At 36.3% G+C, this 18,691-nt stretch overlaps 1 protein-coding gene across 1 annotated transcript; it reads left to right on the top strand.

Annotated features, from left to right (window-relative positions):
• Nucleotides 1–491: 491 nt before the first annotated feature.
• Nucleotides 492–18,043, top strand: nlrc3 (NLR family, CARD domain containing 3). The gene is made up of 19 exons (XM_058765688.1): nt 492–900; nt 7,488–7,675; nt 8,714–8,974; nt 9,055–10,831; nt 11,025–11,111; nt 11,645–11,728; nt 11,913–11,996; nt 12,592–12,675; nt 12,781–12,864; nt 12,950–13,033; nt 13,113–13,196; nt 13,302–13,385; nt 14,231–14,314; nt 15,490–15,573; nt 16,319–16,402; nt 16,480–16,563; nt 17,102–17,185; nt 17,584–17,667; nt 17,908–18,043. The coding sequence occupies exons 2-19, from the start codon at nt 7,582–7,584 to the stop codon at nt 17,996–17,998; spliced, it is 3,402 nt and encodes a 1,133-aa protein (XP_058621671.1). The 5' UTR covers nt 492–900; nt 7,488–7,581; the 3' UTR covers nt 17,999–18,043.
• Nucleotides 18,044–18,691: the final 648 nt, after the last annotated feature.

The raw sequence follows: 18,691 nt of genomic DNA, 5'->3' as shown, positions 1-18,691 counted from the left end.
ATCATTACTCCAGTCTTCAGAGTCGCATGATCATTCAGAAATCATTCTAATATGCTGATTCTTATTATTATCAGTGTTAAAAACAGTTGTGCTGCTTCATATTTTTGTGGAAACGATGAAAAAAATTATTTTATTTTTTTTCAGGATTCTTTGAACAGCATTTATTTGAAAGAGAAATCTTTGGTAACATTATAAATGTCTTTACTGTCACTTTTGTTCAATGTAATGCATCCTTGACACCAAACCGACCCCATATACTTTTTTTTTTTTTAGTGGTCTGTATCTTTGTCTCATTTGTCAGTCTGATCTCTCTGTCTTTCTTTTGTCTTCCTGTTCTTTAATCAGCACTTCCTCTCCTGTCTGCATCAGATACATCTTAAGACAAAGTCAAACATATATTGACCTGCATTGACTTATTTTTTTCTGTATGCATTTTTGCACACATTTATGACTTTAGGCTGTCTGTGTTATTAATTTCACACGGCTGTAGTCGTGTGAAAATATGTGTTTTTGTGTTGCAAGTATTTTTACAGTCTAATGCTTATGTAAAGCGAGCGCGTGGAAGCGTGTGCATGTATTTGTATGTGGTTTTGTGCACATAGTGACAGCATGTCAGACGATGCTACTGTGGCCTGCTGCACAGGAAGAGAAGGAGGTGCGACAGGAAGAGAGGGAAAGAAAAAGACAGACAGTGCGTGATAGAGACACTCAAACAGAGAAAGTGTCGAATGGAGGATGAAGATGAGGTCCATGAGAAGTAGGATAGAGAAGAGCAGAGGTTAGCAGATGCTAGCAAGACTTCCTGTGCTCAAAAACGCACCTGATGGTCCTGCGCTTGAGTTTGTGTGTTTGGAGCCTCCAGATCTGAAGACCAACAAGATCAACACCACTCGATCAACAGTGAGTATTTGCTTTCATCAAGTGGATTAGCTATATTTTATATGATAAATTTGTGTATATAAGGTCAAGCACCCTTAAACATGAGCCGTATGTAGTTAATTTCTGGAGAATTTCTATTTTTTGAACACACAATCTTTAAAAAACTGTAAATGTTAAACATAGTTACATTTAATTAATATTGCTGTTGTAAAATCATTTCATTTGTGTTTTATTTTTAAGAAAACGTTTTTATATTCATGTATCTTGGTGTTCTGAGTGCTTACTATGGTATTTAGGATGGTTGCTAGGGTATTCTGAGTGGTTACTAAAGTATTTATGATGGTTGCTAGGGTATTCTGAGTGGTTACTGTGGTATTTAGGGAGGTTGCTAGAGTAAAGTATGGTTGCTAGGGTATTTAGGATAGTTGCTAGTGTATTCTGAATGGTTACTAGAGTATTTAAGATGGTTGCTTGGGTATTCTGAGTGGTTACTAGGATAAAGGATGGTTGCTGGGGTGTTCTGAGTGGTTACTAGGCTATTTAGGATGGTTGTTAGGGTATTCTGAGTGGTTACTAGGATAATTATGGTGATTACTAGGGTATTCTGGGGCCAGTTGCAAAAACTTAGCCTCTATGTTAGTCTCAGCCTCAGACGTCACGCTCACCGACTGCTGGCTGAACGTCTGTTAATACCGGTCTGTTATTGTGGTGATATTTCCATGCCCCGAAAGTGACGCTGAACAAAACAAACTGTGATTGGTTGTTTGATATGTCAGTTAAACGGACTCATGGGCGGGCCTTGGCCAGTGAAATCAGCCATGGAATCCAGACCTTCAGCTGTCAGTCTGAAGGTCTGGCTATGCGAGACTACCTCTATGTTAAGACAGTGTCTTAAGAGCTAGTCTGACCAACTAGCAGTTAGCCAAAGGATAATCAGTCTTATTTTTGGATTCAGGACAGACTAATTTACATTTTTCTGTAACTGAATTAAAAATTTGACCAGTCTTAAAGGAGTCATTGGATGCCCATTTTCCACAAGTTTATATGATTCTTTAGGGTCTTAATGAAACATCTATAACATACTTTGGTTAAAATTTCTCAATGGTAGTGTAAAACAACACCCTTTTACCTTGCCAAAAACAGCTCTTTTCATTGCAAGCCGTATTGTTGCATACTGCTTTAAATGCAAATGAGCTCTGCTGACCCCGCCCCTCTCTTCCGAGCCGCTCTCTGAGAGAAGGTAAACTTTAGCCGCATTCATGGTGAAACTTGCTAAATAGCATGTTATTAGGAAAAGCGATTTGCAAAGATTCATAACAAAAACCTTATACTCACTTCTTCTGGAGGTGAAGCTGGATCACGAATGATTCGCGCGAACATAAACGCATTTAGGTAGATCGGGGGCACATTCTCTTCACAAACAAATGTCGGGAGTAAATGACTACTGCTATGTTCATTATTACATCCAACAACAAAACACCTCAATCGCTTAGGAGACATTCTTGTCTACATCTGCTCCGGCGGTGAAACAACGGTGGACTGATGACAGCTCACTCAGGGCGGGTCTAAGGTAAGACACCAGTCCAGTCTGTGCTGAAACGCTACTGTCAATCAAACAATCGTGGGAGGGGCCTGTCAGTGGGACGTCACACAGACAAAAAGCTGAGAACAGCTTGATTTGTGAAAGGGGTAATGATTTTAGTTGATTAAAAAAACACTGGGTGGATTTTTATCATTATAGGGTGGTTGTGTACACACACTGCATGTGCAACACACATTTATGTTCAAACAACTTGTAAAAGTGCATGTCGCATCCGATGACCCCTTTAAAGAAAAAAAAATTAGCTGACTAACTTTTAAGACTAGTCTTAACCTTTTATGCAACCGGCCCCTGGTTGTCTAGATTTAAAGTAAATGATGTTTTAGAAGAGGCTCTGGATATTTGAAAGGATTCAGTCAATCAGTTTTGTTTTTATATAGAGATATAGTGTATGGTAACTGCTTTAAACCCAACCATGGGAAAAAAATTATTCTTGCTATATTTGTTATTAAAATACCACAAAGGAAGTGACCTACTGTTGTTTGAACACGTTTAGGCCAATTTACACATCAAGTGCAACATGACATTGACACTGCTGTTCTGTGTTACCGGGTCTGTTACTTACTGAATGTACAGTATGTGAGCATTTACATCTTCTTAAATTGATTTTGACCGTTCAAAAGTTTTAGGTCAGTATGATTTGTTTTTAAAAACACTTTTATTCAAAAGTGACTGCAAAGCATTTATAATGTTACAAATGTTTCAAATAAATGCTGTTTTTTAAAAAATTGTGTCTAGTCATAAAAGTGTCATGAAAAATGCATCATGGTTTCCTCGAAAATATGAAGTAGCACAACTGTTGTTCAGCATCGATAATAATGAGAAATGTTTCTTAAGCAGCAAATCCTTATATTAGAATGATTTCTGAAGGATCATGTGACACTGAAGACTGGAGTAATAATGCTGAAAATGCTGCTTTGATCACAGGAATAAATTACATTTTTAAAATATATTGACATAGAAAACAGATATTTTAAATTGTAATACTATTTTACAGTATGATTGTTTTTTACTGTATTTTATTATCAAATAAATGCAGCCTTGGTTAGACTTGTTTCAAAAACAAAATATATATTTTATATTGAAATCTTTCTTATATACATATGTATACACACACAATTAAATAAACGTTGTCCATGAATTAATTCATTCAATGACTGTAGCCTCCTTTTTCAATTGAACTGACATCTATATTTGATTATTACATGCTTATGAATATGAATACAAATATGCTGCTAACTCTTTTAGGTCTATAGGCTACTTTGGCTCAAGGTTTTCAGGACTTTCTGCATTAACCTCAGCATTAACCTCATAACGTCTGCAGAATCAAATGCTTGAAAACATTCTGCTGACTGCACGGTTTCTTTTAATCTGGTAACTGATTACATCTAATCTGGATTATGTAATCATATTCCAAAAAATTTGTACTTTTATTTATACTTGAGTACTTGAGTATATTGCATTTTAAAATGCTTGTAATCAGATTATAATTACTTTTTATGGATTATATATTATTCATAATTTATTGATTCTGGAAGTCTGGATGAAAATATTTCAAACCTGGACGACTTATGTGCTTTTGTGTTTATTAATGTATTTAATGCAGGGATTCCTAAAACTTTTTGTCACCCCTTAAAATAAAATATTTGTTGAAATGTTTCAGAAGAAGAAGACGTGTTGGTAAACAAATACAATATTTTAATTTTTCAAGTGTTTAAATTGCTTTTATTTTAAATTTTTTAAATTGAATTAATTATTAGGTTTTTATCAACTCACTATTCACTCTCTATCAGTTCACTAATGTAATGTTTAATGCTTTTTATGATACTGACATCAAAACATGGAATATATTTTCTTTCTCTTTGCTTTATTTTTATAAAAAATTTTCAATATGGTACGTTTAAAACAAGTTTGATTTAGGCAAGGCAAGTTTATTTATATAGCACATTTCATACACAATGGTAATTCAAAGTGCTTTACATAAAAGGAAGTGAAATAGTCATTAAAAATAATAAGAAATTAAAAATAATAAAAATCAACAATAAAAACAAAGTGATTTAAAAATTGATTTTAAAAGAATGTAAAACATTTAAGAATAGAAAGTGATTATACATAGTGCAATCAGTTCGGACGTAGCACAGTGCTCATTCAACAAATGCACAGCTAAACAGATGAGTTTTGAGTCTGGATTTAAAAGTGGCTAATGTTTTAGCACATCTGATCTCTTCTGGAAGCTGGTTCCAACTGCGGGCGGCATAATAGCTAAAAGCAGACTCCCTTGTTTTGTGTGAACCCTTGGTATTTCTAACTGACTCGATCCTAATGATCTGAGTGGTCTGTTAGGTTTATATTCAGTGAGCATATCTCCAATGTATTTAGGTCCTAGGCCATTTAGAGACTTATAAACGAGTAAAAGTACTTTAAAATCAATCCTAAATGTAACTGGAAGCCAGTGTAAGGACCTGAGGACTGGTGTAATATGCTCAAATTTTCTGGTTCTAGTCAGAATCCTGGCAGCAGCGTTCTGGATGAGCTGCAGCTGTCTAATGGTCTTCTTTGGAAGGCCGGTGAGGAGACCATTACAATAATCCACCCTGCTGGTGATAAAGGCATGAACCAGTTTCTCCAAGTCTTGACTGGAAACAAAACATCTAATTCTTGCAATGTTTTTGAGATGATAGTATGCTGATTTAGTTACTGCTTTGACATGACTACTAAAACTAAGGTCTGTCTCCAGAAACACCCCAAGATTTTTGACTTGGTTTTAGTTGATTGACCCTAGAGTCAAGGTATGCATTCACCTTGATAACTTCATCTTTGTTTCCAAATGCAATGACTTCAGTTTTCTCCTTATTTAACTGAAGAAAGTTCTGGGACATCCAACAGTTTATTTCATCAATGCATTGGCAGAGGGAGTCAATGGGGCTGTAGTCATTTGGAGATAAGGCTAGGTAAATCTGCGTATCATCAGAACAGCTGTGATAGGCAATTTGGTTCTTTCTCATTATTTGACTTAGTGGGAGCATATACAGGCTAAACAAGAGCGGTGCAAGGATTGAGCCTTGTGGGACTCCGCATGTCATGGACGTCCACTTAGACTTATGCTCTCCTATACTCACATAATAACCTCTCCCTTCTAAGTATGACCTGAACCATTTGAGTACCATCCCAGAAAGCCCGATCCAGTTTTCCAGTCTCTCTAGAAGTATGTTATGATCAACAGTGTCAAACGCAGCACTAAGATCTAGTAGTACCAGAACTGATATTTTGCCTGAATCAGAATTGAAGCGAATATCATTTATTATCTTAATGAGTGCTGTCTCTGTGCTATGATGTGCTCGGAAACCAGATTGAAAATTGTCCAGGTATCCATTTAAGTTTAAGTAGTTGTTCAGCTGATTTAAAAACTACCTTTTCAATAATCTTACCTATGAACGGAAGATTTGATATTGGTCTATAGTTGTTCAACATTGTGTTATCAAGATTGCGCTTTTTCAGAAGGGGCTTAACAACTGCAGTTTTCAGGGAGCTTGGAAAAGTCCCAGAAAGAAGTGAAGCGTTCACCACTTCTAAGAGATCTGCTTCCAAACAGTTAAGCACACTTTTGAAAAAAGATGTGGGAAGAGTGTCAAGATAGCAGGTTGATGATTTAAGGTGCTGTACTATTTCTTTCAAAATTTTGCAATCAATTGCTTCAAAAACAGACATAGTCACTTCTTTTTGAAATTGCGGTCAAATCTGTGTGACCTCTGCAAAAGTAGATATGCCAATCTCCTTTCTGATATTATTGATCTTCTCAGAAAAGAAGGAAGCAAACTCATTGCATTTACTGTCGGAGAGCATTTCACTGGGAATCTGACTTGGGGGGTTTGTCAGTCTCTCCACAGTAGCAAAAAGAGTGCGAGAGTTGTTTAAGTTACTGTTTATAAGGTTTGAGAAGAAGGTCTGTCTAGCTGTGGCTAGTTCCACATTGAAAGCATGAAGGCTGTCTTTATAGATGCTATAGTGAATTTCAAGTTTTGTCTTCCGCCACATCCGCTCAGCTTTTCTGCATTGTCTTTTCATACTCTGAACTGCTGTTGATTTTCTCCATGGTGATTTTTGTCTGCCATTCTTCTTGCAGACCCTTGTCGGAGCAATATCATCAATAACATTCTTAACTTTTGAGTTAAAGGAATCCAGGAGAAGATCAACAGAGTCTGCAGAAATGCTTGGTGTTAAAGAAATAGCCTTCATAAATAGTGCACTAGTGTTCTCGTTAATGCATCTCTTTCTGACAGAGACAGATCTAGATTCAGTGGTAACAGAGATCAATATATCAAAGAAAATACAGAAGTGATCAGATAGTGCTACATCATTTAAAAAAACAAGTAAACAAGTAATCTAAAAGTAATCTAGATTACGTTACTAACTACGGTTTTCATCATGTAATCTGTAATCCATAATGGATTGCAATTTGTAAGTAGTTTACCCAGCTCTGTCTGTCATATGGGACTCATAATGTGTTTGAGGGGAAGGCCAATGCTGCAGTTTCTACCTCCCCTGAGCTTTTAATATCCTAACTGGCATACAGGTTGTTTTGTTAATAGAAACAAGGCTTATTGTGGCATAAGATTGTCATTGTTGTCTTGTTGCTGCAGGCTTGTAAAATGTTGCTCGCATCTATTTGGGACCGCTGTCATGCTGTAACCATGGTAACACAGTGTTTGTTGAAGCATGTGGGTAATGAGGTTCAGTCTTGGTTTCCAGAGAACTGACAAGTGCTCCTCTGGACCCCTCTCTAAATGTTTTATTCAAGAAGTTTTAAGGACATTTAACTTTAAAAAAAAATTCTGAACACAGTTAGAAAGCATGTCAATGCAATTCCTCATTTTTCATAAATTACAAAATATACATCTGGAAGAAAATGAGCATTACTTGTCTGTGCAAAACCATGATGCTGTGATGGTGACTGTATCCGTTTGATTGATGTGTGCTGCTGATGATGCATTGTCGGTCTGTGTTACAGGGAAATGGATGCCACTGAATGACACTGAGGGTCTGATACACACACACACACACACACACACACACAGCTGGACACACTTTCCTAGCTCTCTGGGATGGATAGACATTCCCATATCCCATGGCAGGAGTACTGCTACCTGGATCTGAAGTCCAATGCTCAAAAACAAGAGACTAGCAAAAGGATGGAAGGTAGAGATGAGAAGATAGCCCACAAACACCTCACATTTTATGTATTTTTAATTCTTTACATTTTTTTTTTTTTTACTATTTAGATTCCCATCATTTAGCACTAGTTTTACTAGGATAGTAATGGATTAAAGTTATTTTATGTTTTAGTTTTTTAATTATTTTATATATTTTGTGTAAATATTAAAGTATACATGCAACTTTAGTAGATCTGTATGGAAGCCCGTTTCCGCCACTGAAAAAAAAAAAAAAAAAAGGTTATTGTGACTTTTTATCTCACAATTCTAACCTTTTTTTCACATAATTGTGAGATATAAACAGTTTTGAGGGGGGGGTTTATATCTCACAATTATGACTTTTTAACTCGCAATTGTGAGTTTATATCACGCAATTCTGAGAAAAGTCAGAACTGTGAGATAAAAAGTCACAATTACCTTTTTAATTTTTTTATTCAGTGGTGGAAACGGGCTTCAATAGATCTGTGAGTGTGTCTATGCATAAAAAATACAGAAATGTATTGTAGTTTTTTGTTTAATTTTTGATTAATTTGTATTAATAATATATTTGTATTTAATCTTTTGTTAATATAACAAAGCAGTATAGATTTATATTACTGACCATTTCTCAGTTATCAACCATATCGGCCATTAATATTAAAATATACATGCAACCTTAGCAGATCTATGTGTGTCTGTGTGTGAAAATGACACTAAAAACATGTACTTTAGTTTTATGTAATATTTTCATATATTTGTATTAAAAAAATTATTTAATATTTATTCATATAAATTAGTATTATAGGTTTATAACACTGCCCATTTTTGGTTATCAGTCATTTATATTAAATATTGAAATATATAAATATAAATATGTATATTTACAATTTTAAATAATTATGATCAATATTAAAGATCAATATAAAAAAAATATATATAATCAGTGCTGGCCAAAAATTTAGTATCTGTGCATTATCATTTTTAACATTTTATCCATTCCTTACTCTAAATTATATGTTTGTGTACCTATGTGTTTGTTCCTCAGATCCTGGGTGGTTACACAGACACCAGACGTTGTTGCAACGGTTCTTCTCCACCTCCATTTTGGTAAATGTGGTCCATCACATGAGAAAGGCAAGCCTGCTTAGTGCACAGGAGGCGGGGCTTATCCAGGAAATGGGGTCGTTGAAAGATAAAGTGCATTTATTGGTTGAGTTCCTGTCTGTCACTGATCCACATGGTGCCGCCCTTCAGACTTATCTTCAAAGTTCACACCTGACTGAGTACAACCTTATAACCGTACATGGTTAGTATATGTGCTTAATTTATTTGTTTGTTCTTTTAAAATTCTTAAAGTTCCTCATGTCTGTCTCTTTCTCTCCGCAGACTCTGTGGTTCAACCGTATAAAGACGCTCTCATTCAGCGACTCAAAGAAGATGAAAATTCATTGGCGCAAGTCGCCGGCAACTCAAATTCCACTTTACTCCTCATAGAGTGTGTATCTGACCTTCAGCAGCGAGAACACGACCTCGTACAGGTGTCAGTCAACAGAGGGGCGGGGCCTCTTCACGGTCGAGCGCTGGGATTGGACAAGCTGATCGCTCCTTTGACGAGAGTTAGCACCGCCCCTCGTGTGACACTGACGGTGGGCGTGGCCGGCAGCGGGAAGAGCCGAATGGTCCGCCGTTTCATCCAGCTATGGAGCTCCGGTCAGATCTATCCAGAGCTGAGTCTCGCAATCCCCATTGCATGCTGGGAATTGAGCAGTTTCGATCGGCTATCGGTCGAGCGTTTGCTGCGACTGTTCGTTCCGTATGATAACATGGACGTAATTTTATTTAACGAATCCTGCAAAGTGTTGCTCATTTTGGACGGATTGGAAGAATTTCGCCAGTCGCTGGATTTCGCAGATGCCCCGTCCACCAGCGACCCTCGTCGTGAAATTCCTGTGTCGGATCTCATTGCGAATATTGTACGAGGTAACCTGTTGCCAGGGGCAACGCTCTGGCTTTTGTCAAGGCCTGGAACTGGTGCGAAAGTTCCAGCAGGATTGGTCGACCGTGTGACGGAAACCCCGCCTCTTTCCCGAACGCAAATAAAGGATTATATTAATCACTGTATTACGAACACGTTAGATGCGTATTCGATATCATCGTCTCAAACAGACACACCTGAGGATGTCTCCTCCCAAGTGTGGACTTACCTGAATTCCCAGAAACCATTGCTCATTTTGTCTTCCGTGCCTGCGGTTTGCCACATTATCGTAACTACGCTATCACGCCTTCTAAAGTTGGACTCAGATGCCACGCCCCTTCCTCGAACGTTAACAGAAGTATACGCCCACTACTGTTGGCCACACCTCTCTGGATCAGACACGCCCAGTGGAGGCATCAGGAAGCCGCTTAGCACTCTGGGACGCCTTGCTTTTTATAGCCTCTTACGACGACGGTATACGTTCAGCGAGACAGAATTGCGAACTTACGGTGTCGACGTACCACCTCAGGGTGGGACGCTCAGCTACCGCATCCTTCAGCGCAGGCAAAGCTGGTTGTCCAATAGCATGGCGTGGCAGTTCACGCACACGTCCGTGCAGGAGTTCCTGGGGGCGCTCTTTTACTACGTTTCGTCGAGGCGTGGGATGTTCGATCTGTTTTCCGAAAGCAGTGTTTCTTGGCCCCGCATCGGCTTCCACAGCCACTACCGCGCTGCGCTGCAGAAAACCAACCAATCAGACGCCGTGGCGCAAGGCAACCTCGACCTCTTTATGCGCTTCCTGTCAGGGCTGCTGTCTCCAGCGGCTGCTGCTTTGCTAGGCGGTTCGCTGGGCGTTGGGCACGAGGAGCAGTTGACACAGCGCACAACAGCGACAACTTTGCTTCAAAACGCAGTGACCGGGACAGGAGGCGACGCCGTTAGCATGCGCAGCGTCACGATGGTTACGTGTCTGGCGGAGCTGCAGCAGGCGGAGTGCCTGCGATCCGTAGAGGATGATCTAATTAACTGCAACCTGCGGGGGAAACTAAAGGGCGGAGTTTGTGCTGTTCTCGCCTACTTGTTGCAAGTATCAGACGCATGTACTGAAGAGACGCAACTGTCCAACTGCCTAGACTCCTCCTCTTTGAAGAGGCTCCTCCCACAGCTGCTGTACTGCAGTAAGCTGAGGTAAAATGCGTATGTTTATACTAAAAAGACAAAACTCTATAGCATAAAGTTAGTATATACAGTTTGAGTTCTATATTTAAAGACTTCCAAAGCCATATTACAGATTTGTGTGAGAAACGCACCTAAGTTTGAGTTATTTTTCATGTTAAATCTCTTGTGTATATTACTAACTCTGTATATGTGTGTTGTGCAGAATGGAAAACAATGAATTTAAGGAAGGCACCATGGAGCTGTTGGGAAGTCTGCTGAGTGCCAAAGAGTGCCATATTCAGATGCTTAGGTACAGACACACACACACTTACACACATATACACGACCGGTCAAAAGTTTGGGGACAGTAAGTTTTATTATTTTGCAAGAAATTATTGCAGTAAATTGATCAAAAATGACATTTACATTGTTACAAAAATTTCTGTCAAATAAATATAAATATTGTTCTTTTGAACTTTTTATTCATCAAATAATTGTGAAAAAATTTATAACATTTAGCACTAAATTGATGAACAAATGTTTCTTGAGCAGCAAATATTAGAATGATTTCTGAAGGATCGTGTGACACTGAAGACTGGATTAATGATGCTGAAAATTCAGCTTTGTATCACAGAAATAAATTACATTTTACAATATATTCAGATAGATAACGTTTATTTTAAATTGTAATAATATTTCACAATATAACTGTTTTTACTGTAATTTGTGAAATAATTGCAGCCTTGGTGAGCAGAAGAGACTTACAGACCCCTACCTTTTGAATGGTAGTATGTTTTATTACAGCCTTTAACTTGTTTAACTCTCTTTCTCTCTCTTTTCTAGTCTGGCTGATAACTCCATAAGCAGCAAAGGCATTAAACCGCTCAGTCGAGCTCTACTCGTCAACCGAACCCTCACAACCCTGGAGTCAGTCACTTTTTTTATTAATATAATAATAATTTTGCATTTTCATTAGCAGTTACAAGGTCGTTGAATAATATAGTGCAAACTAATGTGATACGTCTTTTCCTGTGTCCTTGATCCTTGTAATCCAAATCAACAAGACAAAATAAAATTGATTGTTAAATAAAACTGATCTCTTTTGTTTTAGTCTTCGTGGCAATAATATTGGTGCCAAAGGAGCAAAGACATTGTGCGAGGCCTTAAAAATGAACCAGGTCCTTGTGACAGTCAAGTAAGTTATGATAAACCATTATAGAATTGTTACTGCTGTAATTTTTTCTCTATTTATTTATTGATATGATTTATTTATGAAACAAAATATTTAAATAGTATATATTTCTCATTTATTAAATTGCAATAAAAGAGCTAATGAGGTCCTCATGTCAGTCAAGTGAGTTCTGACAAACATTATAGAATTGTTACAGCTTTTAATTTTTTTATGTTGTAATATTTATACAAATTAATTTTGTTTATTTATTCATATTATTTTCATAAAATATTATTTCCTAATATTTTTTTCGAATTTAGATTTTTTTTGTAATTTAATAAAAGAACTCATGAGGTCCTTCTGTCAGTCAAGTGAATTCTACATAATAAAATTGTTACAGCTGTAAGTGTAAAAAATATTTATAATAAATAAAACAAATGTATTTATTTATAAAATAAAATACATTACATTTGAAAAAATAAATTTAGAATTTAATACATTAATAAACAAATCTTTAATCAATTATTTGATTTAATTTGTACATGCTTGTAAGCACATATGAGCATCCTGTATGTGTGTTTTTGTTTGACTGGATGTGCGTGCGTGTTGATTTATGCAGTCTGCAGAATAACCACATAGAGGATGAAGGAGCGCGTGCGCTGGCGGAGGTTCTTCAATCAAACCGAAAGCTCACCACACTCAAGTGAGTCTGTGTTTTAGTGTGTGTGCGTGTGTGCGTGTGTGTGTGTGTGTGTGTGTGTGTGCACTTCAGCAGAGCATCATAAACACAAATCTTCATGTACTGCAGCATTCAGAAGAACGGCATCGGGCCAGAAGGAGTGAAAAAAATCGGAGAAGCCCTTAAAAAGAATCAAACTCTACAAGATCTCAAGTAAGAGGCTGAAGTGTCAGCTCAAAATCTGACCAGATTAAACTCTCTGCTGAAAATAATCCTGTCTGTATGAATGTTATTGCAGTGTCTCCAGCAATCATTTGGGTGATTTGGGAACAGTAGCTCTGGCTCAGGCCCTTATGGTCAACCATGTACTCCACACACTCAGGTAAAACACATTAAATGAGCCAGTTCATTACAAATAATTCAGTGAATGAACTTCTGATCTGTCTCTCTCATGTTTTCAGTCTTCAGAGTAACTCGGTGAGTGACAGAGGCATTAAGGCTCTCTCACACGCTCTTCAGTCAAATCGAGGACTCAGCTGTCTCAAGTATGTCAATACACATCAATGTCAAACGCTACAGTATTAAACTGTTTAAACATGTATGTTTTAGTTGAGAAATAATGCTGATTTTTGGTGTCTATTTGATGGCAGTCTAAGGGAGAATTCAATAGGAGTCGCTGGAGCCAAAGACATCGCCAAAGCCTTAAAAGTCAACACTTGTCTCAGAGAACTTGAGTATGTACACACAAAAAACATGTCAAAATGAACACGTCTTTGTCTTTTACTGTTTTTATATAAAGCTAATTAAGACTAAAAATACTGTTTGTGTATGTATTCTTTCACATATCTGTATTAAAAATACTAAAAAAATTTAAATATGTATAAATATTTAACTTAACAAATATTTAGAATAATTTACATAAATATTAGCTTTATTAATTTATATATATATATATATATATATATATATATATATATATATATATATATAGAGAGAGAGAGAGAGAAAGAGTGTATATATATGTGTGTGTGTGTGTGTGTGTGTATATGTATATATGTATATATATATATATATATATATATATAAACATTAAATTGTATGTAATAAATAATAAAATTTATCATGTGTTTATTTAAAATGAATACATTTAATAATATATAAAAAGCTAGACAGTATAATTTTTTTATTTCCTATTAAAATAAACCGAATGTACTGTTTAATTAAATATAACATTTTATTTAATATATATACATATATATTTATTCATTTATTTAAATACATTTTTAGCCTATAGTCATTTTTATTAACTTATAAATGTATATTCGTTATATAATCAGTTTTTAATTTTGAAGCGATATAATCAAATTTATCACATTTTTTAAAAAGTTTTTTGTTAATCTATCAAGTAATCACATTAACTTTCATGGCACAAAACTAAAGCATTTTGTTTCACAAAGTGATTTAAAATTAAATGTAGTACTCTGTGTGTCACCGTGTATTGAGCTTTTGTTATACTCATAACCTGAATGTATTGCAAATCATTTATCAGTGTTTTTATCTGTTTGTGTGTGTGTGTAAGTTTGACCGCGAATCTTCTTCATGATGAGGGAGTGACGGCCATCGCTGAAGCCATGAGGGTCAACAGAGCCATCACCTCCTTACAGTGAGAAAACACACATAATCTCAATAATATACACTCCTGAAACCATCAGAAACACCAACACAAAACACACACAGGGTTCCCACGGGTCCTTGAAATCCTTGAAAGTTTGTGAATCTGATTAAAAATTTTCAAGGCCCTGGAAAGTTTTTGAAAATAAACAAACATAGATACAGGTCCTTGAAAATGCCATATTATTCCCTCCGGTCCGCTAATGTGTTATTTTGCCAACACTTTGTGCATACTAGCTTGCTTGATTTATGTTGCACATTTATGCGTTACGTTAAGTGTTTCCCACGTGAGGTACTTTGTGTTGTTTGTTGCCATGACGTTCACACGCACACAAAACTACTAAGATGGTACCACAACGTTTCACAGACACACCGTGAAACATTGCAAAAATAGGCTGAAACCGCTGAAACGTGATGACTGGAAAATGCAAATTTCAAGATATTTGGCTCACCAAAGAAGATTACAAAGAATGACTTGCCAGAGATCCAAAGGATGTAATGTTGAATTGCTTTGCTTGTTAAGATAATGTAAAGCCATGAGGCAAGAAAAACTTAAAAGCATATTCATATATCTTAAAACTTTTGCTTACATGAGCCTAAGCTCTTTTCAATAAAATCCATGAAAAAGTTAATATCAGATCATTTTAGAATACAGTATAGTATGTACCAAATATTACTCAATTTTATGCAAAACAGAAATACGACAAATATCAGATTTCTGTCATATGGCCAAAAATAAATGCAAAAAAAAAAAAAAAATTTTGCATAGTTGTGTTTGACACATGAAAACTGTAAAAATGTATCTTACAAGGTGACGCGATGTAACCTTGAAATTCTCTCACTTGAAATGTGTCCCCACATTAAGTCCTTGAATTTGAGGGTATTGGGCCTGGAAAGTCCTTGAAAGGTCCTTGAATTTGAAGTTAACCAAGGTGTGGGAACCCTGCACACATATTCATACACTTGAATGAACCTACAAATGCATTAAGACAAAAGAGACGAGCTAATGAGAACCTTAAAGATGACTCTTGGTCAGGTAATGAAATCATCGAGGTCAGGATGTGATGGATGCTATCTATCACACTGACTTCATATGAAGGGGTTGATTTGAGAAATCCATTTCACATGTAAATGACTAATATATTCCTGTGTGTGTGTGTATTTCAGTCTCCAGTGGAACTTCATAAAGGCTGGAGCCGCTACAGCTTTAGCTCAGTCTCTCATGAGCAACACCTGTATTCAGCTGCTGGAGTAAGAACTTCTTCATGCATCAGTCACTCTTATCAGTCCTTTCCTGTGCAAAATCATCTCCACAGATCACTGACATTTTGTTATCTCATTGACTCCATATTTAAAAAAATAAAAGGTTCTTCAATGCTGCTTTAAAGCATTTTAGAACCATAAGAGCTTACACTCTTAAAAATAAAGGTTCCAAAAGGGGTTTTTACAGTGATGCCATAGAAGAACTATTTTGGTTTTCTCAAAAAACCTTTAGTGAACAGTTCTTTAAAAAAAAAAAAAAAAAAAGTTTTAAAAGTCTATTGAACCTTTTATGAAATGGAAAGGTTCCATGGATGTCAAAGGTTCTTCACAGAACCAATAATTCCAATAAAGAACCTTTATTTTTAAGCGTGTTCTTGATTGGCATTTATAAATGTTCTTTTAAATGTTCTCAACACTAAGAAAAAATGGTTCCATTTAAGAACTGTTCACTGAAAGATTCTTTGAGGAATCAATAATGGTTCATTACTGTGAAACCCCCCTTTTGGAACCTTTATTTTCAAGAATGCACAGGTTCTTCAGATCCATGTTTTTGTGGAAAGTGCTACAACATAGAAGGAACTGCAGAATGAAATGCTCTCTAATGCATTAGGCTGAAAATGACTTTTGTTTGGAATGAATATTAATTTTTTTTAAAGTGTTATTGTTAAATATATATTGTAATGTAGTGATATCTGTATCTTGAATGATGAGCCGTTGTGTGTTTCTCTGTCAGTCTGCAGGAGAACGCTCTGGGTGATAACGGTGTCATTGCACTGGCCCGTGCTTTGAGCTCAAACCCTTCTCTCAGTGTGCTCTAGTGAGTCTCATTTCAGTTTTCATCATTATGTTTGCTGAAGCTGATTGTGTCTGATCTCGCATGTGTGTGTTGTGAAGTCTTCAGGGTGTATCAGCGGGGAAATCAGGGGCCGTTGCTCTAGCGGATGCTCTGGTGGCCAACGAAAGCCTTCATACACTAGAGTAAGTCTATTCTGCTTACCCAGCCTGCATTTATTTAGACTAAAAACAGTAATATTGTGAAATATTGTTACTTTTTTTTTTTTTTTTACTGTTTTCTATTTTAAAATATTTTAAAAAGTAGTTTATTCCTGTGATCAAAGCTGAATTTTCAGCATCATTACTCCAGTCTTCAGTGTCACATGATCCTTCAGAAATCATTCTAATATGCTGATTCGCTGCTCAAGAAACATTTCTTATTATGCATCTATTTTCCATGATTTTTTGATGAGTACAAAGTTCAAAAGAACAACATTCATTTGAAATAGAAATCTCCTGTAACATTATAAATGTCTTTACTGTCACTTTGGATCAATTTAATGCATCTTCTCTAAATAAAATGATTAATTGCTTTCAAAAAAACAAAATTCTTAGTGACCCCAAGCCTTTGAACAGAAAAATAATTTTTGCATACAACTAGGAAAAAAAGAAAGAAATAACTGGCACAGTGTATGATAAACTCTCTTTAAAAACTCATATGTTACTCAATATTTTTGTTTAGTCTGCGTGGAAACTCCATTGGGATGGAAGGAGCGAAGGCGTTTTCCAGTGCTCTGAAGAAAAACAGGAGCTTGAGAAGTCTGAAGTATGTCTACAGAACACATTATTCTCCTGTATAATCATATACTCTGATCAAAACATAATTGAGAGACGTTATTAAAGCTGTTTCATCACAAAATGGATGTGAGCTTTGCAAAAATGTGGCTGGAATCCAGTAGAGTAATCAATTTTGAACATTTGCAAAATGTATGTGTAAAAAAGAAAAAATATATATGATATTTTCTACATGAATATACTTTAAATTGTAATTTACTGTTGTGATCAAAGCTGAATTTTTTTCAGCATCATTACTCCAGTCTTCAGTGTCACATGACCCTTCAGAAATCATTCTAATATGCTGATCAAGCAACATTTCTGATGCTCAATTTCCATGCTCAAAACAGAACATGAATATTAAAACGGTGTATTTGTGTGTGTTTGTAGTCTACAGGAGAATTCTCTGGGGATGGATGGAGCGATCTTCATCGCTACTGCGCTGAGAGGAAACCATCAGCTCACCTACATCAAGTCAGTCTGTGTGTGTGGGTCTATGTGTGAACCGCCGTCTGTGTGTGAGAGGTTCAACCACAGTGTGTCGTGATTGCATGGCACATGTGGTAAATGTTTAGCGCTGGCTGTGGGTGTGATTCTGAACACTGATCGTTTCAATTTTGCTGTGTATGGCATATTTCAGCTTCATCCTCAGCTTGATTGATCCTGAGTGAGATTGTGTGATGTGTGTGTCATGATGTCCTATTTCTGCTTCAGTCTCCAGGGTAACGGCATCGGGGAGTCAGGGGCAAAGGTTGTCTCAGACGCCATCAAAGGTGGTGCTCCAGATTGTGTGGTGGATATCTAGCACACGCACAAACTCGCCACAGCATGTTTAATTAGAGTCTTATTCATGTAAATATTTCCAAAGTTTATGTATTAAAGTTGTGTAATAATAAATGTTTATTTTATAAAACAGAACTGACAAAGATGTTGCCTTAATAAAACACATCATACAACAATTTTTCTGAACTTTCATTCAGATGAATTCAAATAACTGAGAATGTTAACGGCAATTAAACAGGCGTCTACACTTGAATATAGATGAGAAGGTATATTCATATATACTGGAAATTACATTTTGTTATTTACAGATATTTATCTTGTTTCCGTGTCATGAAAAAAACCCATTTAATGTGAATTGTCACATTCAGGTCGATGCAGCAATTTACATAAGAATTTAAGTCTATTATCCTTTTTTTGGAAGCAAATGCATGATTATTTAAAGGAAGAGTTCACCCCAAATTTAAACTTTTTGAAAATTTACTCACTCTTAGGCCATCCAAGATATAGATGAGTTTGTTCGGAACAGATTTGGAGAGATTTCATTTGCTCACCAGTGGATCCTCTGCAGTGAATGGGTGCCGTCAGAATGAGAGTCCCAACAGCTGATAAAACATCACAACAATTCACATGTAATCCACACCACTCCAGTCCATCAATTAATGTCTTGTGAAGCAAAAAACTACATGTTTGTAAGAAACAAATCCATCATTAAGGT

The sequence above is a fragment of the Onychostoma macrolepis genome, chromosome 24 (assembly GCF_012432095.1).
Source record: "Onychostoma macrolepis isolate SWU-2019 chromosome 24, ASM1243209v1, whole genome shotgun sequence".
Classification (NCBI taxonomy): Eukaryota; Metazoa; Chordata; class Actinopteri; order Cypriniformes; family Cyprinidae; genus Onychostoma; species Onychostoma macrolepis.
Note: the sequence above shows the minus strand (reverse complement) of the source record. Positions and strands in the feature narration are given on the sequence as shown.